This window comes from Cupressus sempervirens, chromosome 8, assembly GCF_028749045.1.
Source record: "Cupressus sempervirens isolate cs-2001-9-10 chromosome 8, ASM2874904v1, whole genome shotgun sequence".
In the NCBI taxonomy this organism is placed as follows: domain Eukaryota; kingdom Viridiplantae; phylum Streptophyta; class Pinopsida; order Cupressales; family Cupressaceae; genus Cupressus; species Cupressus sempervirens.
The window spans coordinates 489,982,537-490,003,767 of NC_143125.1; the positions used below are offsets into that span (position 1 = coordinate 489,982,537).

At 34.8% G+C, this 21,231-nt stretch overlaps 1 protein-coding gene across 1 annotated transcript in view; it reads left to right on the forward strand.

The window, feature by feature from the left end:
• LOC149543345 (Cleavage/polyadenylation specificity factor, 25kDa subunit) overlaps positions 1 to 19,760 on the forward strand; it is a 57,533-nt gene extending 37,773 nt beyond the window's left edge. Inside the window, exons 3-7 of the mRNA XM_089798162.1 lie at positions 4,594 to 4,687; positions 4,850 to 4,923; positions 18,587 to 18,673; positions 18,761 to 18,871; positions 19,052 to 19,760. Of these exons, the coding sequence (XP_089654288.1) occupies positions 4,594 to 4,687; positions 4,850 to 4,923; positions 18,587 to 18,673; positions 18,761 to 18,871; positions 19,052 to 19,123 (438 nt within the window). The 3' untranslated portion in view covers positions 19,124 to 19,760. The remainder of the gene's footprint in view (positions 1 to 4,593; positions 4,688 to 4,849; positions 4,924 to 18,586; positions 18,674 to 18,760; positions 18,872 to 19,051) is intronic.
• Positions 19,761 to 21,231: the final 1,471 nt, after the last annotated feature.

A 21,231-nucleotide genomic window follows, 5' to 3' on the forward strand; every position in this document is an offset into this window, starting at 1 on the left:
TCCTCTAAAATTAATATGGTATCAGAGCTATGGTTTCAAATTTCTCCTTTTTTCTTCATCTTCCCTTGCTTTTGGCAATGGTGCTAGTTGTCGAGAAGACAATGATGGGGAGGAAATACAAGATGAAGGATATGTCTCAGGCAGATTTCAGCTTCACAGAGATGCCAGGGCTCATGGCCTACCTGCAGGGTGGACTATAGGCCCTCACCGCTGTTTAAGGGTTGAGCTGAGGATTATTGTGGGTGTCGAGAGAAATGAAGTAGGTGGATTATCCAAGAAACTCGTTAGTTCCTGATAATGATATGGTGTATTTGGGTATCTTGTGTTTTTTGAGTGTCGGGAAGGTGTATTTGCGTATCTCTCAAAATTGGTGTATTGGAGAGAAATCTTTATGTAGGTAGTTTCAGTGCTCTTCCTCATGACTCGGTGCTGTGCAAATACTATATTGAGAAACCTGTGTATGTTCTAATTTGGTTCGTGGCTAATCACATCCTAGCTGTGTCAAGCATGGATCACTATGAGAGGCCTCCACTAAAGTCTAAGAAACACTTGTTACCGTGAGTGTGTTTAGGACATAAATTCCAAGAAGTGGTTCGTGGTCATAACTTATCAAAGTCGGGAATTTTGGTGTGTAGAAAAATATATTGGGGTCAGAAAATCCCTGTGTATCAAAAGAATATTGGTAGTTTGCAAAAAAAACAATGATCAAAGGGCAGAGACTCAGAACAACATTGTTGCCGAGAAAGAAAATGACTAGAATAACAAATTAAACAAGGGTGACACAGAAGTGCTTGACCTGCCATAGTTGCAACTCAAGTCATGTTTAACCCCTTCCTTAAATATATGACAGGTTAGGATGGAAATCAAAGGATGGGCTGAATTAAATATAAGGAAACAATGACAGCTTGAACATTGAAGTTCCATTGTAAGTTTGGTTGCCATGTTGGAAGATTGACCCACCATTAGGAGAATAGAAAACAAAAAGAGAAATGTACCCGATAATGCTACCTGGGGCATAGGAAAGAGTGATTCAATAAGGTTTTAACTAGCAAAGATAATGTTTAAGGGAAGAGGCACATACTCAAAGTTAAATTACCCACCTCTTGACTGATGTGAGACCCAAGGCACCGATCCTACTGATCTCATTAAAGTAAGTATAGAAGGTTTATTAAGTTCTCTTTCTTTCACATTATTATATGGCAATAATAAAATGATAGTTATATATATTTATGTATATATTTGTATACATGTATAAATACATTTGAATTATATACATTCATTCAAAATGATATTTAATAATTTGATAATATTTGTCAAATATAAAGAGATTAATTATGGGAGTATGAAATATAAAGATAGAGTATTATGTTATCTTTTACTTCTATAATTGAAAATGCAAAATAAAGAGTTATGTTACAATCATTTATGTTATTGTTAGTAATAGACATGAGTTAAATTACTTACATCCTAAATAATGTTAACATTATTATTTATATTTTCAATACATACTATAAGAGCTTTTTGCCTTGATCTTTTCTTTTGAAGATGCTCTCGTAGGTGAAGGAGGCTTGATATCAGATTCAAAGGGAGTCCGACTCTCCATCAGAAGCATCACTGGATGAGGAGCTCAAACGATTGATATTCAGAGGGAGTCTAATACTTCTTCAAAGATAAAAGGAGTTCAAATTATTGATGTTTAGAGGGAGTCTGAAGCATTTTTCTGAAGGAGCAGATAGATGATATGATTCAGTCAACCTTTACTGATATGGGTCATATTGATTCAGAGGGAGTAAACCATGTTGGGATGGATTCTCTAGTGATCAATAAATTATAGCAGTCAAGAGGACTGCGATTCATGAATATACCTTGTGACTATGTGATTTTAATGGGTCCACCCCTTGTGTACATCATGAGGAAGTGACGAGTTCCAAACAATGTCACTTGTATTTGCAAAAGTTATTGAAAGGTGACAATCTTACAATAACTTAATTTTCTATTATGATGTATATGCAAATCATGATAGATTATACTTTGCATGTTGGATGTTTATATGGTAAGCATTATGAGAATGCATGTGCACATACCTTATAAACATGTTTTTTGAGTCAATGGTGATTGTTATGCAAATTGATGTTCTAGAGGGCCATTACAAAGAGTATTTGGTGAATATCATGCGACTTGATGTTATGGAAGGCCATTACTCAGAGTACTTGGTGAATATCATTCATCTCAACATTCTGGAAGGCCATTACTCAAAAAGTACTTGGTGAATATCATGTGTTGATATTCTGGGAGACCAATACTCATGATATCAGTTGTGATATCAAAACCTTTTGAGTACTTGGTGAATATCGAATGTCGATATTCTTGGAGACCAATACTCATGATATCAGATGTGATATCAAACCTTATTTGAGTATTTGGTGAATATCATGTGTTGATATTCTAGACAACCAATATTCATGATATCTAATGCGATATCATGGTGGATATCTTTTGGTCAAATATATCCTTAAAATTTGCCATTCCTAATATTAGCAATGGTGTAATATCTATCTTGTGTTTATGTATTTGCTAACGAGTGTTGATGTTTGATAGCTTCAGTTGGATAAACTTTGAGACTAAATTGAAGTTACATGTATGTCAGACTCACACATACATGTCTATGTGTATAGTTAATTAGATAATAAATTATATATATGAGATATTATATATATAATTATGTTGTTATTGTTTTAATGAATAGACATGTCTTATGAAGGGACATGTTTCCTTGTGATTTATTATCAATATAAATAAGAGGTTGCTGCCAATTGGAAAACACATACCTTGAATAGGCAGTGCCATTACACTTGCAGTGATACTCTAAAATTAGCAATGATATTTCAGTTGGGTTATGCCTCTACTCATCTCCGTAGGGCAATGATTTTATTTGACATCTTGATTTGGTCTTGGTGTCCCATGTTTCTGTAATTTGCCTCTTGCTCTTCCACTAACCATCATTTACACTGAATCTGCAAGTCCAAGGATAAGGAATCAGGTACTAGAGAATTTCTTATCTTTGAATGTCAATGCTGTTCTAAGCCTTATTTAATTTACAGAAACTTCTTGGAGGATTTTTAATTAAAATTTTGAATTCTTTTTCTTTTAATACAGTTAATTTTAACATTATGTATATGAAAAGTATGTATATCATAGACTATAGTTATTGCAATTTGCACAGATAAAGATTGTAAAACTAAATATATTGAATACTGTATATTGTTACCATTTATATAATGCAATAACAATATAGAATATTTAATATATTACATTTTACTGATGTGTGGTAACAATAAACGTACTGAAAATTTAATTAATTTTCATTTAATCATTATCATATTCCAATATTCATAATTTCATGTGTAATATAATATATATTACAGGTGATATATTACCAGTAATACTGTATATTACAGTTTACTGGTAAGTTGCAATATGAACATGTTATAATTTTAAATAAATATTATTTCAAAAAAAAAAAAGTTCAAAAAATAGTTGAATAGTCAACAACGACCAAAGTCGCTAGACAATTGTTCAGGGTCCCATTTATAGTTGATGTATTTTGGAGAAAATCGATGCAAATTCGTTGCATAATCGACCAGGGTCCTTCTGCGCAAATTTAGAGCGACTTTACCAGTCAAAAGACAAATTTGGATTGAATTCGAATTTTGAACGAATCAACTTCCGACTTAGACTCAGCAGGGGCGAATATGGCAACTTAGTTTTTGGCGATAAAAACTGTTAAAACCAGCACATTTTAAACATAATATCATCAGTGATATTTTCAGTGATAATATTGGCAGCACATAAAACTTGCTATATCTCACAATATTTCCGGTATATTTCTGAGATTTTCAACCATGATCTAACCAATATTTGCCTTTCGCAATGATACTCATTGACCTCCAATAACTTTATCAAACACATAAGTTAGACAATGCCTTTGGTTTAGAAGGTCATGTATTGTCTCTAGTATAGTTCATAGACTCAGACTCAGAGCAACTCAGCAAGCCTGAAATTTCCAACTCTGTAAATAGTCGACATAAACGTGGCAAACACTTGGCCACTTAGAAAACACTTGAATTGAGATTTCTTAAAGAAGTCATTTTTTTTCTTTTCCAAAATTCAATTACAAAATTTATTAAGTTAAAAATTGATATTTCAAAAGAGAAAATGTATGATTTTACAGCAAAAAATGTGTGAAATTCATTTTAAACCTGTGTTTTACTTGCATAGGCATTTTTAACCGCCTTTTTCCTATGTTTGTATAAACTGGCCCAGCAAGTAAAATAGAGTACTCGTAGAGTTTGCAAACTATTGTCTCCAGAGTTTCTCTCAAGCCTATTTGACCTTTACTTGTGTTGGAAATTCCCATCTGGTTTAGTGTTTTAACTATCTATTTCCAAAAACTTGTTTTGAACAACTAGATAACTGATTAGTTATTGATGTTATTAAACTGGTCTCACAAATTGTTCAACTTCATCTTCAAAAACTCACTGGACATGATTTTAAGTTCATCTATTTTAGTGAAGTCCTTAAGCTGTTTTGCAGGTGCAGGAGCACAACCATCCTCATATACTGCTACTGCAGATTGGGAACACTTTCTGCAAGCTTCCTGGAGGACGATTGAAGCCTGGTGAAAATGGTGAAAGTCTTTGCTGATTCATTTTGACTTTGTATTTTGATTTAGATGATTGAAATTGAATGTTTGAGTACATTTGCATCTTTGTGTGAGGTAATTTTTAGGATCAGGCTCTTTTTTCTCCTGTTCATTTGGTTTAAATATGCTTTGGTTGGAATTCATCAGAAATTGAAGGGTTGAAGCGGAAGCTGTCAAGTAAACTTGCTGCAAATTCTAGTGCCCTTCAGCCAGACTGGCAGGTGAAATGGGATTGTAGATTTATGTTGAGAACATTTCTAGTAAATGCTTATTGAGATATTTTCTAGTCATTTTCTACTGTTTTTGCTTTGTATAAGTAAAATAGTTACACCTTTCTACACACATGAGACATTTTTTCCAGAAGTAGAATCATACCATGATTTAATGTTTTATGAAGTTTTTACTTTTTGCTTTGGCGTTTCCAGTAGCCTACCATTCAATGGCCAAATGTTCATTTAGATTCTGGCTGTTAGAAATCTGTCCTTGCAGATACGACTGTTCTTGATGCTGATTATTGATCAGCGATTACTAAAGAAATTTCCATGAAAATTTGGTAACAGTTCTAAACTGTGTTGCATGGGTACTCGTATCCACACCCCTGGAACATGTTCTGGGTACTGAGTGGAGCATCATAGCTAAGGACCTTGATTGAGATTGATAGTGAACTTTATCGCTATTCAATACCCACTCAATACCCATAATAGCATACTGATTAACAGTAAACGTTTTCTCTGTTCAATATAGAAGTTTATCATTTGCAATATGTCAGTGTCTTATGATATATGATCTTCTTCATGTATAAGTTTGTCTTCTCTGTTATGCATCTAAAGTTCTAAACATTTAACATATATTATTATTACAAACATATTGTATATTTGAAACTGAAAAGAGAGTTTGTGATGGCAGATAGAGCTTGAGGTATTTTCTAGGCATAGAAGTGAAACAAATGCACGAAGGTGTTGATGTGAGTTTTGTTACACTACAACATCCAGAATCAAATACTTTTCAAGGAGAAACACCAAATACTCAATCCTCTATTGATATAAGGTCATCTCTCATGCTAAGCTTGCAAAGATCATGAAATGACTTCAAGGTTCCTTCTTAATTGTGAACTTGACTTAGTTTAATGATGTGATATGTTGGTTATCACAAAGGGACTTATGCTAATGGATATAAACTCTTGCACTTCTAAAGATTTGGCTTTACAACGTGCAATGAAAATATGATTTTGATCGTCAAACATCCACTTCAAATTAAACTTAACTTCTATCTCTAACTAGAAATGCAAGGAATCATGGATGAACTTGGACTCTACTAGATGTAATATTGTCAGTGACTCCACCCACCTAGTGCAAGCTTCTAAGGAATAAATAAATGATTTTCACATCAATATCCTTTCTCCAATCCCATCATCTTGCAAACCAAAGATTGAACATAAATTGAAGTCAAGTGTTTTCATCATCTTATCACGCAAGACACCCTTACCACTGGCAAGAGGCTAGTGGCCTGAATTTGTCTGAGTCAAGCAAGTAAATATCCACAACAACTTACATTCAGCTAAACTATTTTAACATGGAAAGAAACCTACTCCAAGTGAAAGATTGAGGAAACCATGCAATACTAAGTAATCCACCATGAAGAACCAACAATGAATTATCCATTATTTGAAAGCATCATAGCAACAATTTAATCAAGTCTCTCCCTTAGCTATCCTACTCTACTCTAGCTTTCTAATCTTTCCTGCTAGCTCTAATCTAATCTCATCTTATCTACTCTCTAAACTAATCTCTAAACTAATTCTAATGAATTACAAATGAGAAGGCCTTGGTCTTTTATAGTTGCTCAATTACAATGAAGGGTCGAGATCAATTGAAGATCAAAGGCTGAGATTTGTTCCCACAAACCCTAATTAGAGTTTCCCAATTTACAACCAATTACATGAAGGCACCAATTTATGTGCCAATAAGAAAACTGTATTGATTTTGATAGCTAATGAGAAAATAGGACACTTGGCATGATTTGGTTAACTTTTCTTGAAACTGAATTTTTCTAATTAGAGGAGGCAAGCAATTGCTATGTCATCATCCTCATCTTGTGCTTGGAGTCTTGGCTTGTAGAGTATCTCCCAACATTTTTGATTTCTTCTATCCTTTGAAATTTCCTCACAGAATCGACTTGAATCACTTGCATCTTCATGACCCTGTGAACTTGATCTTTCTTGATTCTCCTTGAATATGTCCTCATGTAGCTGGACCCTCAGTACTTTCTTGAATTTCCATTTGATCTCAAGTTGAATTTGCGGGTTGATACCTTGAACATGAATTCTTTATTCTCAATTGAGTCCTCGTGCTTGAGTTGTCTCCTTGTAGTATCCGCTTGAAGTCTTGAGGCCGTGATCATCACCTTGCCCTCTAGCTTTTCCTTCTCGAATTCACTTTGCCAATTTCTGTTGGCGTGACGATGGAGGGTATGTGCACCAACGATGCTCTGTTTTTCCAAAATTTTCCAACAAATTTCAATTCAGCCCTTCCCCTTGAATTCCTTTGCAAAACAAAGGAGAAAAACATGAAGTTTGTGAAGAAAATATGGAAATAAATCACATCAATAATAAATCAGAATTCATACCAATTTGAAAACCAACCATTTTGCAAAGTCAAGGCAAATTTTAATCTCATCACAATCCAAAATCGTTTATCATTATTATTTTTATTTCTTATTTCTAATTTTCGTCACTTTTTGTCTCAGTTTTTTTTCGAGGAGAGGTAAGATGCTTTTGGTGATTAACAAAGGATGATTGTTGCCTGGGGAAGATTCCCCAGGACATGATGTTCTTAAAATTCCCTCACTTGAACGTTACTTGGCGATTCCTTGCTCTATTATGGTTAATGATGTTGCCCTCATGCCATAAATCGATCTTCTAATGCCTTAGAGGATGGCGAAAATTGGGGACTCAATGCGGGAAAATTTCCGAAGATGCAATATTTCCTAAGGAGGAAAATCCTTTAGAAAATGATCAATTTCTTCCCCTCATCGTTCTAATATTGCAATGCTTAATTTACTTCTAAATAAAGGCCTCCTAAAGCGTTTGCACTTCATTTTCCCCAAATTGGGAGGCTTGAGATTTTCAGGAGAAATGGGTAGTTAGGGAAATTTCCGAAGATGCGAAATTTCCCGGAGGGAGAATTTGGAAGATGCGAAATTTATTTAGGACAGAAATTTCTGAAGATGCAAAATTTCCTCGAGAGGGAAAATGCCGAAGATGCAAAATTTTCCAAGATTTGGTTCTCTTAGAAACTTTGTCAAACACGCAAACCCTTCTCTCTTGGACTAAAATTCTACTCTCCATTTGAACTTAAAGCTATGAAAATTCCTCTAAGTGGCGTCAAAGTGGTTGCACAAACCCAGGAAAAAATCTGCCTCCCTGCAAGCCAAAATTGCTCAAACTCACCCCAAACTTGGAGATTTGAAAAGATGTTGCCCACCAAAACTGCCTAAAACAAAGACTCCTACTTGCTAAAACGAAAAGAGGGGGTCCCCATTTGCAATGGGGCGATGTTGTGAAAACCACACGACAGATGGTAGTTTTAGTTTTCAAGAAAAATGTGCAAATGAGATCTTGAAGAGATGTAGAATGCATAATGGCAAGCTTGCACCGAACCAACAACCATAGGTCTAAAGTTGAGAAGGGAAGATTGCAGCAAAATCAGGAATTCAACCATGTAGAGAAGTTTTGGCAGGAGTTTGATGTTGTTAATGCATATAGTAAGTTTGATTTTCAGATTTATGGAGACTCCAAAAGAGTCACATTGGCAAGCGGGTAAGAGAATCTCGAGGTATGTGAATAGTACCAAAGGATATGATATTTTGTATACTACAGTAAATAAGTTTGAGCATGTTGGTTACTCAGATAGTGATTAGGCAGGAAGTGTGTATGATAGGACAAGCACACCTAGGTATGTGTTCCACATGTGGGTTGGGGAGCAATATCACAGTGTTTCAAGAAACAACACAAACATTGCATGAACTGAAGGATTATATCTGAGACAACGTTTCGATCACTATACTCGATGTCGTCATACTTCTTGTTGCATATAACAAAATATTACATCAGAAGTGGCAATAAATATTAAAATAATATCTCCTAAGTTAATATATTTCTATTTTTATGGTCATTTTTAGTTATTGTAGATATCTTGTATAATAGAAAATCTCATTTGTAAACCCTTTATGAACCATTTGTTCTTTGTAAATGAATCATTCACTTTTTTACCAATTACCTCTTGCAATATGGAATCAGAGTGGGTTTATTTTTTCAAAAAAATTATATTTTACCTTAAAATTATCTGTTATAAATTTTTCTAAATTTCGATTCTTAGTAACTGTTCAAATTTCTTGACAGATTTTGTTTAGCAAACCTGAATTAGGGTTTCACCTAATTTTATTGAAGCCTTTGATTTTGCATTTGATGCCTTTGTACTTTGATCCTGCGATTTTAAGCATGACTTCTGTTGGGCATCGATTTTTTACTTCATCATGGCCTCTATTAGTCATGTCTGCAACTTGACAGCCCATTTTTTCAGCATTTCTGGTGTTCTTCTGTTTGTAATAGGGCTTCCCTTACATCTCTTGACCGTTCTTGGTTGTTTTTCTCTGCCATTTAGGATTGGGCTGCAATCTTTCCTTCTTCAGGACACCCTTTCTTGCATGCTTGATGGGTCTGCTCTTTGCAAAATCACTTTGTGGCTGAGGTTATTTGTAGCTTGTTAAGGGTTTGGGCATAGTCTTCTAATCCCCTAGGGTTTCTTTCAAGACCTCCATTTTTCTTCATTTGTTTCAGATTCTGTCTGCTTAATCTTGGTGGGTTTTTCAAGATCTCTACCTGCTGTCTTCAAAATTTTCAGGGTGTCTCATTTTTTCGTGCATTGAACTTTGTGCCAGCCACAATTTTATTTTGTTTAGAGATTCCTGATGGGTCTTTTGAGACTTCAATTGGGTTGTCTTTGGAATCTTTTGGGTGCCGTTTTCTATGCCTTAAATTCTGTGCCAATTGATTCACATTGTAATTTTTTCTGTAGCTGCCTTTACAATTAGTGCATTCAAATTTGTGGATTCAGCCATCTGGGGTTTACTGTTTTTCATGCCTCAAAACTGTGTAATGACATCTTTGGCCAAACATTTTGTTGGAAGGCAGTTAAAAATTCAATGCCACAAACTACAACACATGGATGAAGTGCATGATGACAATCTTTGAACACAAATATCTTGACGAAACTGTTTTGGGCACATCTACTCATCTTGCAAATAAAGGCAAGGAGCAATATAATTTTGATGAGTAGAATCAAGAAGTTGTCAAGCTCATCAAACTTTCTGTTACTGATGATCAACTCCTACAAGTTCCTTCTTGTAAGACAACGAGAAATTTTTTGAACCATTTGAAAGGTTGCATGAAACCTCGGATAAGAATTGTGCATTCTTTCTAAAGAACATGCTCTTCTCGATCATGATGGATGATCAGATCTCTCTATAGGATCATCTTAATAAAATCAAGGATATTCATGATTAGTTAGAAGCCAATGGATGCAAAATGGAAGGAGACATGGTGGTGATCACCCTGAAGAGTCTCCTGTCTCCTTATGAGCACTTTGTTGAAACTATCGACATTTCTTTCACGCATTTTGATGTTTTGTTTTTCGTATCTCTGTTATCATGCTTCTACAACAAGATCCTTGTAAACTACAATTCGGTATTGTACCAGCTCATCTTCCAATCCTTAAAGGCTTTTTTATCTAAATCTATAGGCAACTATCAAATCTCTTAGTTTTCTCAGTAGAATCGTTTTGCTTAGTCATTAGAAGGCCCAAAGAAGAAAAATGTTTAGTGCAAATATTGCCATTAGTTTGGTCATACAAAGTGTTGGAAATGCTTAGCTACTCAAGCCAAACAATCTAGTTCAAAACCTCAAGCTTATGCTATAGAGTACATTGAGCCAGGGAAATTTTCTTTTTACGCCTTAATGGCTAAAAGATCTGTAGATCATGTAAAATCATTTTCTTCGTATATTGATTCAAGTGCTTCCTACCACTTTGCTCATCGTCAGGATTATTTCACACACTTCCAACCATTTTCAAATTTAGTTCTTTTTGGTGGAGAAGAGCACCATTTCTAGAAAAGGCAATATCCATATTCAATCTATAGAGGAAGGAAACTGGTCTTCCTTGATGTGTACTATATTCCAGCCATGGAACTCAATCTTCTCTCTGTTAGTCAAATTCTAAGAATTCTCCTTAGCTTGACGTGACCTTTAGTTCACATTAGTCTAGTATCATTGATCGGGAAAATAAGTCTATAATTGCCGTTAGTATTGAAGATCATGCTCTTTTTAGACTTGGGATTCTCATGAGCTTTCTATGGTAGTGCATTATTCCTCTATTAGTACACTCTGACATCAATGGTGTGGGCTCTTGAATATGCACTGTTTTTTTAGCTTGTTTGAGAAGTTCTTTTCATTGAATTGCCGAAGATTCAAATCTAGAATCTTGGAGTTTACAAAGCATGTTAGGTGGGGAAGCAACATTGCACTTCTTTTTTCTGATGGAGACTCCTAGAGAGCTTCTGAGGTATTACAATTGGTCCATATTGATGTTTGTGGACTTTGTGGCGACATCCTTTGTTACTGAAGGTATTTTTATCGTTTGTTGATGATTTTAGTCATAAAACGTGGGTGTAATTGCTTTGTAAAAAATAGAGGTGTTTTTTTTTGTATTTCAAAAGTTCAAATTTATAGAAAAGAAGTGTGGTCAACATATTATTATTCTTATAACTAATAATGGGAGAGAGTTTTGTTCCTTTGTGTAACAAACGATTTTTCATAACCAATTTAAAGACACCCTAAGATCTAATATCTTCTAACTGTACAAATAACTGATTCCATTTCACATGACAATGACTTCTTTTAACTTTAACATAATACAACTATGATAAAAGCAACTATTACTAATCTAACTGTATTTCATGTTCAGCTGATATAACGAGAACGAGAAAATAAATATATACATTGCTAACAATTTAACCATTCTTAACTGAAATCACATTCAGCTGAAAAATAAAGTAACAATTATCTTTCTTAACTGAATTCATACCTAACTGAAACTATACAAATTCTTATACAATTTAGATGGCAATTAACTATTCTATTTGAATTAAAAAGACTATCCAATTATTCATGCTAAAAGATTAAGAAGTAAAAGAGTGGAAAAACATACAGTAATAATGGAGGATCTTTTATCTGGTTGTGCAAGCTTTGGCATTGGTGAGAGGAGAAGCATTGACATAGGTTTAACCTCCCAACCTCGGATCATACTTATCCCCGCACATCCTAACATATTAGAAAGACTCTTCCTATCTCAAGATCGGGCTTGGAATGTTCTTCAGTCCAACCATTTGAGCTACTGGGTGGTTTGAGTGCCCAATCAGTTATACCTATATAATTGACGTCTACGAACATCAAGTGATCTTAGAATTGGCACATATGCGTATAACTACCTTGGCCAAGGAATTCTGATGGGTGAATGGACCCGATCACCATCACTCGATTTGACAACAGATTCCATTACCAGGACAAGCATGAGCTATTAAGGGTTTCATTACTTAGATTTTCATATCTGATTTCATTCTTGGTTCTTGCAGGTTAACTCCATCTCTTCACCTTTTCATGGCTTCTTTGCTGGTGAATCCTAGGTGCCTGGAAGATTATGATTACTCTGATTTATTTACACCTCTTCACCATTTCATGGCTTCATCGCTCGTGAATTCCTCGGTGTCTGTAAGATTATGAGCATTTTGTTATTATTTACACCTCTTCACCATTTCATGGCTTCATCGTTGATGAATCCTAGGTGTTAGAGAATCTAAGAGTATTCTGATCGTTGTTTCCGAAATTATGATAGCATGGTTATTGATGTTGGTTCATATAATCATTTAAGTTTCTATAGCTACCCTTCGAGTTCATAAATGATGTTTATTCACAGAGATATTACTATGAAGATCTTCAATGAACTCTATGTAATGCAAAAACTAACAGCAAGGTATTGTGTATTAAACTCAGTCCTAGCTGTAGTCAGACTTCTACTCAGAGAAAAAAAAGAATTACTAAAGCATGTATTGTATTAACCTCTGCCCTAGCAAAGTGTGGCCAACTCTAGTCAGACTTATACTTCAGAAAAGAAGGAATTAAGAAATACGAATGCATATGTATTCATGACTTGGGGTTGTGCTTGAGGTTGGTCTTGGATGTGGCTCCCCCGTGCTCAGCCAGAACTCTTGTCAGCTATTTGTTCCACCTGCTAGCTTTGAGACTTGGTTTGTGGATTGCAAACGCTGGCGGATTAAGGGAAGAACGGTAAATTGGTGGTTGAGTAGACAAAATTAATGGCTTGGCTGGGAATGAATACTCACGGCTTGAAATGATTACCCACGACTTGAAATGATTACCCACGGCTTGAAAGGAAGACATATTAGGCAAATGAGAGTGTGATGCCGTATGGGTTGGTTCATGGCTTCTCTTAAAAGCTAGCCGTGGCTTCTCGGCTTCTATCAGTTTCAAGAAGTCCATTGGAATTCCAAAAACATTAATTCGATTTGAAAATGAAGAGGAAAAAGAAATAAGGAAAAGGAGGAGTTGAAGAGTTATAATTTTTTATTTTTATTATTATAATACGTTCTTATATATGTTTACATAAGTATATTGATGAGGTGACATCATTAGATTATGTTATTATAATTTGTTAGTGCCATTTCATTTTTACATTTATGTGTTTGTATGTAAGTGTTTATTATAATGATATGATAAAATTAATAAACAATCTCTTGAGGTATATATTATATTTTAAATTAGATTATTTAATGTTTTTCCTATATTATTTCCTTAATAGCTCATGTGGGTCCCATAATGGAACTTGTGGACAAGTCATCGTATCCCTTCCAAGAAAGTCTAAGGTCATACTTGCCTATCCTGATGACTGAACCAAACGAACATCCCATTCCGATGATCCTGTTTAGCAAAGCTTCCCCTCTCTTCAATCTTCTCCTACAATCACCCATGTAAGACATTCTTGCCAAAAAAATTAATTCCATAGTAATTCAAAATAGAACATATTTTAATCGCTAATTTAAATCAAACAATTGCTAATCATCTAATAATAGTTTTAAGTTACCTACCATTTCATTAACAATTAATATAGCGTATAAAAATAACTAACTCATTTCACATGATCATGAAAAGAAATAATTCGCTAAACCAATAGTTATGATCAAATTAAAAATTAGGGCAAAATTTGGGATGTAACACTTTGCCTTCTATTTTTGTGATCAACATGGTATAAAACTCCAATTAACAACACCCTACACCCCTCAGAAAATGGTGTCATTGAGCCTCAAAATCACACGATCATTGAAATGGCTATTTTTATAGGTATTTTTTGCTGTTTGTTGATGATTTTAGTCGTATAATGTGGTGTGTTTCCTTCGTATAAAAATAAAGGTGTTTGGTGTATTTCAAAAGTTCAAAGCATTTATAGAGAAAGAGTTTGGTAAACATATTACTACTTTTAGAACTGACAGTGTGGGAGAGTTTTGTTAGTATGCCTTCTATTGTTGTGATCAACATGGCATAAAGAGCCAATAAACAACACCCTACACCCCTCAACAAAACGATGTTGTTGAGTGCCAAAATCATATGGTCACTGAAATAGCTTGATGTATGCTTGAACACAAGCATGTTCCAAAGAAATTTTGGGCTGAAACTGTCCACATTGCCATCTGTCTGCTCAATCACTCTCCTATAGTGGATATTAAGAAGTAGACTCCAGAAGAGGCTTGGCCAGACCGTAGGCCTAGAATCGATCATGTCAAAGTTTTTGGCTCCACTACATTTGTTTCGATTCCTAATGCTAAATGCACCAAGTTAGATGCCAAGAGCTAGAAACTCATGCTAGCTGGCTATAGTAATAATCACAAAGCCTATTGCTTGTTTGACATCGAGACTAATCATCTCATCTTCAATTGTGATGTGGTCTTTGATGAGGAATGAGGGCCATTATAACTCTCTCCTCCAGTCATGAATTGAGAGGACCAGTCTCTCCATGCTCAAGACTTGGATATCCATCTCCCACTAGTTCCATTTGATGGGAGGGCTTCAGCTGAAAAGGCTCTAGCTATTTCTGTTCTTGCCTCTCTACTTGCTCGGAAGAAGAGCAAACCGTCTAACTATGTAAACCTTGCTCACATGGCTAACATTCATAGTGTGTATGAACTTCAAACATACACAAGAGACAACAGGGATACTTGAGTAGAAAGAAGATATATGGATTGAGCATCATATGGTGGTGAAAAATGACACTTGGGTTCTGTCAGATCTTCCTTTAGGAAAGAAACCCATCAGCTATAAATGGGTGTACAAAGTCAAATACAAAGTTGATGATACTATGGATAAGTACAAGGCTTACTTGTTAACAAAGACTTCTCTTAGCGGGAAGGAATTGATTATGAAGAGACCTTTTCTCCCATTGCAAAGATTAGCACCGTTAGATTAGTTGTCACCATGGTGGCTCAATATGATTGAAAGGGTCATCAAATGGACATAAAGAGTGCTTTCTTGAATGGTGGGGTAGAAAAAGAAGTGTACATGACAAAGCCTCTTGGATTGAACACCAAGTACTCAAACTGGTAAAAGCTCTGTATGGCCTCACACAGGATCCTCGGGCATGTTATATGAAAATTGACATGTACCTCATGTTACATGAAAATTGATATGTACCTCACAGATCAGGGTTTCCAGAGGAGTCATGACTCAAATTTGTATGTCAAAACTACTGGCAGTGATCATCATTTTGGTTATATATGTTGATGATTTAATTACCATTGATAGTTCCAAATCATTGAATTAGGGAATCAAACAAAATCTGTGCCAGTCTTTTGACATGACTGAATGTGGACTTCTTCACTAGTATCTTGGTGTCGAGGTTTGGCAACAATCACATGGCATCTTCATCTCTCAGCCCAAGTATACACCAACTCTGTTGGACAAATTAAGAATGGAGGATTGTAAACCTACATCTATGCCTATGGAGTTCGGTCTGAAGTTATCAGCCAAATCTGGTTCTCCAGTTGAGAATGAATTTGCATTCAGATAACTAGTGGGTAGTTGATAGATCTCACCGCCACTAGACGTGATCTCAGCTTTCCAGTTAGTTAGATATCTCGCTTCATGACTACTCCAACTTCAGATCATTGGGCTGTTGCAAAACGCATCCTGCACTATGTCAAGGGCACTCCTAATTTTGGTATCCTCTATGGACGAACCAAAGTTGCCCAACTCATCGGTTACATAGACTCGGATTGGGGAGGTTATGTTGATGACAAAAAGTCAACTTCCGGGTCTGTCTTCAGTTTGGGGCATAGGTGCTATCACTTGGACCAGTAAGAAGCAACATGCCCTATCTTTTTCGTTAACATAAGCTGAATATTGGTGAACAGTCAAAGAAGGTTGTGAGGCAGTTTGGTTTTGTCGGATGCTTTCCGACATCCATATGTCTTAGGCAAGTTCTTCGCCTGTCTTTTGCTACAATCAAGGGGTCATCAAACTTGCCAAAAGTCCAGTCTTCAGTGCACTAAGCATATTGACATTCATTGTCATTTTATCCATCAGCTAGTTGAAGATGGCTCCATGGATTTGTAGTTTGTTTCTAGTACTGACCAGACTGCTGATATTCTCACCAAGTCCTTACTTCCGGAGACGTTTGTCAAATTCAGAGGGCAACTTGGTGTCATTGATAAGTTGTCCATTAAGGGAGGGTATTAAAACAACATCTCCTGAAATAATTTATTTCTATTTTAATGGTCACTTCTAGATATTGTAAATATATAGTATAATAGACTCTTTCTATTATTTGTATGTTTCTTTTTAGAAACATCTTGTTTGTAAACTCTTTAAGAGCAATTCTTTCTTTCTAAATGAATCATTCAGTTACTTACCAATTACCTCTTGCAATAACAAGTGATAATAAGACAAGAATAGAGCATATCTCCTATTGTCAAATCAGAGAAAGCTATCAAGACCATCTTACATATTTAAGATGCCATATCAGATATAGCAGAGGTCATTCTATTGCAATGGGTACAAATATATATCTAAGATTTATTCACTTAGCATATATCAATTTGTTTAATAGAGACAACAGTGATATCGATTAGAATAATCATCCAATAAATATATAATATACATATATATTATTCTTGAGATATCATTGTCATAAGTGATATTGTACTTTGTAATTCATAGCAAGAACAGAGATTGTAAATTAATGGCCCCAAAATTCCAAGATATCTTAAACGGAGACATTATATTAGCTGCAGATAAACTTTTCATATATGTTGAAGATTACAAAATATTATAAAAGAATTGCCTAGAGTTGCTCAAAGAACTCTTGTACATACAGTGTACATCCGCTCCAAGCGTTAAGGAATTGCTCAAAAAAAATGGGAACAAACCTGCAGTTTCACCCCACATGGTTCATGTGGAGGTTTTAATATTGTTGTGTAAGCATATAGATGTTATTTACAAAAAAATACAGCAGGTAATAACAGCACAACCAGAAGACCAATCTTTTGCATGCATTCATCAGCCATCAGTGGATGGAGAAGTGATGGCATTCTGACCACATTCTACTCAGCCTATGATTTTGATTTGTCTTCTATCTCTATTCCATTCAATTAGCAATCGGAAAAGGCAATGTAGCTGTTCTCTTTGTTTTGGGATATTTTTATGAATGTTCTTTGTGAAGCTATATTTTAATTTTTCATGTAAACTGTATATACTTTAAGCTGTTATTTTTCTTTTTTGAAGGCCTTAACTGTTATAGGTGTTTTAACGCAACACATCCAAACAATGATGTGTTTGGTTGTTGTGTTGGGGTGCAATGATTTTATATTTTTGAGCAGTTTAACTTCTCATTTTGATGTATGTGCTGATGCACATCTTTTCTCCAGTATTGGAGGGAAAGACATTTTATCAATTAATTATTGGTTGTGTTCATGGGTATTGGAACGTGCAAAGTGAAAGATGAATTCTTTGGGTCTGTAAAAGGAAATTCTATGTTTTGAGGTTGAGAATGTGGCTGAAAATGTCTCAAATGGTCAAATCTAGATTTAGCTTTTGAAGTCGAGGTTCATGATAGGACATTTAAGCTGAGGATTTGGTGTGTTTATCTTTGGAACACGTTGGTTCTTAACCAATGCAAGTCATGGACGAGTAGGAAGTGAAGCATTGTTTGCAAAAGGACAGAATTGGCACTGGATGGTCGAAAGCATACTAAAATTTCAAAGCAATAGGAATTTTAGGCAGTGTGGCTTGACGTTAGGATAATATTTAAAAATATTATAGGCATCAGGTAATTTATTGTGTTTGTCATCTAGCTAGATAGATATCTGATAAATGCTCTATTAGAAATTATTTCTAGAGATTCCAACAGAAGAAATTTCAAATGACTCATTTTAGAGTATTTGACTTTATTTTATGAGAAAATACATATACTATAATACAAGAGAGGATACAGTTGGAAGGAATACTTGGTAATCATATATTTAGAGAAGAAAATGATAAATGTAATTGGAGGTATAACAGGGTATGATTAAGCAAACGGATGCAAGTAGTATTAAATATGAAAAGTTTATGTTTTGGTAATGGGATGATTTCTTTGGGTCTTTCGTGCTTTTCTGAATAAATATCATGGTTAGAATGCAGTTGTTTGTTTCACTAGTCTATCGTGATTCTGCTATGCACATTACACAGGCAAAAGATCAAGCTGATTATATCTTTTCTCATTATAGATTGGAGAGTGTGTTGCTGTGTGGTGGAGACCTAATTTTGAGACATTGATGTATCCCTACTGTCCACCACATATAACAAAACCAAAGGTGTGAAATGGTTTCAAGTTATTAATTATTTCAATTAATGCACGTTATGCACTTGCATGCTGAATTTGATGAAAAGCCTTACTGCAGGAATGCAAGAAACTCTTCCTAGTTCATCTATCTGAAAGGGAATACTTTGCAGTTCCGAAAAACTTGAAACTTCTTGCTGTTCCATTGTTTGAGCTCTATGACAATGTCCAGGTACAATGCTATGCTTCAATTAGTGCCCATTGAGGTTTTGTTTTTCCCTATAACTTGAAGATTGACAATATGTTATGCCATTCTGAGTTAAAGCTACTCTGGTTAGTTGAATTTTTTTCCTCTATTGCTCTTGTTAACTTTTCAAAATCATGCATCTAATACCACATTACTTGATTTCAGAGATATGGTCCCGTTATCTCAACTATTCCACAGCAGCTCTCAAGATTTACTTTTAACATGATTAATGCCTGAGTTGCATTGGGAGTATGTTGTCAATCATTTAGAGTCTCGAGTCTTCTTGCTTCAGGCAGGGCAGTTCAAATTGGTATTCTGTTTTAAAAAGGTTTTGAAAAAATTGAATTGTAAGGCTTGAGAAATGTGGCTGTTACATATGTTTGGAAGCTCTGTACTTGCCCTTTATAAGTGGGCATACTTTGGCCCGTATGTTACATATGGTGTTTGTTGGTTGTAGCCATATAATATTTAATACTAGTGTCTAGGATTCTGCTTGAAAAGCCAGCAAATTTCTTTGGTGAGAGTTGGAGTCAAAACACATGCATATCAATAGTGAATCGCCCTGCAACATAAGAGTAGCGCTAGTTTTAAGAAGGGTAGTTCTTCATTGAATGTTTTATTTTTGAAGTGCTGCCTATGTTATTAAATGTGTAAGTAAATGACGCATTCCAGATGAGAAAGTGATATGACAAGGAGAAATGACGATGACCTTGAATTACTTTTGCAGTTGGTTTGGGCAAAAAAATGCCTTTTGAGATTGATATTAGGAAGAGTGGAGACATCCTAGAATGACTATTGTTATTAAATTTGTTCACAAATAAGTGATTTGCTGTGACAAGTTAATTGTGAATATTTGCAATACTGTTTATGTTGAGTCGAGAGTTTTAATGTCTACAATGCTATAGGTACTCTTCCTTTTGTTGGATAGCATGACTTTTGTATTAAATTTAATTTGGATTCAATATTGGCAGCTAATTAGCTGAGTATTTGTGACACTAATTTCAGGAACTTTGTTGATCAGCATGCCTCTTAACAGCTCTTTCTGAATTAGTATCCGGTTGTCTCAAACTCATATAGTAGTCCACCATCAATAAATCCACGTCATAGTCATGGTCACTACGATTGTAAAGAAAATAATAAAAGATTAAAGAGCATAAGCTGAGGCAGATTTATGCTGTTCCAATTGGAAAACCAATGAAGCTAAATTGGAAAACCTAATCTTTAAGTTATTTTATCAAACCAATTAGTCTGAGCGACAGAAACAAAATTAACAAGGCATTGCATTATGACTAGAGCCTTCATGGCCAAGAGTGAAGCGGTAAAATATTACGTTTCAAGTTATTTAACTGTAAAATTTATTGTTTTGATATGTGATACTCTGTCGGGGAACTCCGAAGGACAAGGCTAAATGTTACTTAGTTTAGTGATTCTTTTAAAAATATCTTTTGCTTGCTTTGTTTACCCAACTCTAGATGCAAAAGTTGTAACAGGTTCCTCAACGTTGTCTGTTTACAAAAGGAAGAAAACTTAGTAAAACATTTCTTAAAACCATATCTAACCAATTATCTTTCCTCATTTTATCTGTTTCATTATCTATTCATCCTATTATAATGGATTAGGGTTAGTAGAACCACTTCCTAAGTGGGATCCCAAGTAGATTTTAGTCATTTTCATTTATGATAGGTCACACTCATCTTTGTAGGAGTTGGGATAAGTGACGAAACAATCAGATACTCTTCTTTATTTATTTCAGTTATTAATTCCTAGTGCTAACCATAACTTCAATTTATAAACTAGCAATTACTTAAGCCATTACCAAATAAAAGATAAGGTACAAGACTATCAAATGCATTTCACTCTCTACTTGTATTGATCTATTTTAATGACACATTAAGTAGATTTAAGTTTTCAACTTCACATGTTTACCAACCATATTCCATTCGCTAATTACTTTTACTCTACCATTCATTTATGGTATCTTATTAACTTTTAGTAAAGCACAAGGTTCTTTTACACATCACAACATAATATTACTACAATCATCTAATCATAAACACAAGGAGATTACATCACTAAGCTCTTTGAAACAATAAATTTTTTCTTTTCCCTTCATTACTCTTATAGACACCCTTCTTCATTTTACATTGTTATTCAAATCATGATAAAGATACATATACATATGATTATAAGACCCCCTTTAAGAGCTCACATTATATGTACCAAACAATAGGTTTATTCCAGTGGCAGTGCAACATTAGGACTTCAAGGTACAAGAAACATAATCTTCAACAACCACTCAACAAGGATCCAAATAGAGTCATCCATGAACCATGAGCAACACTTCA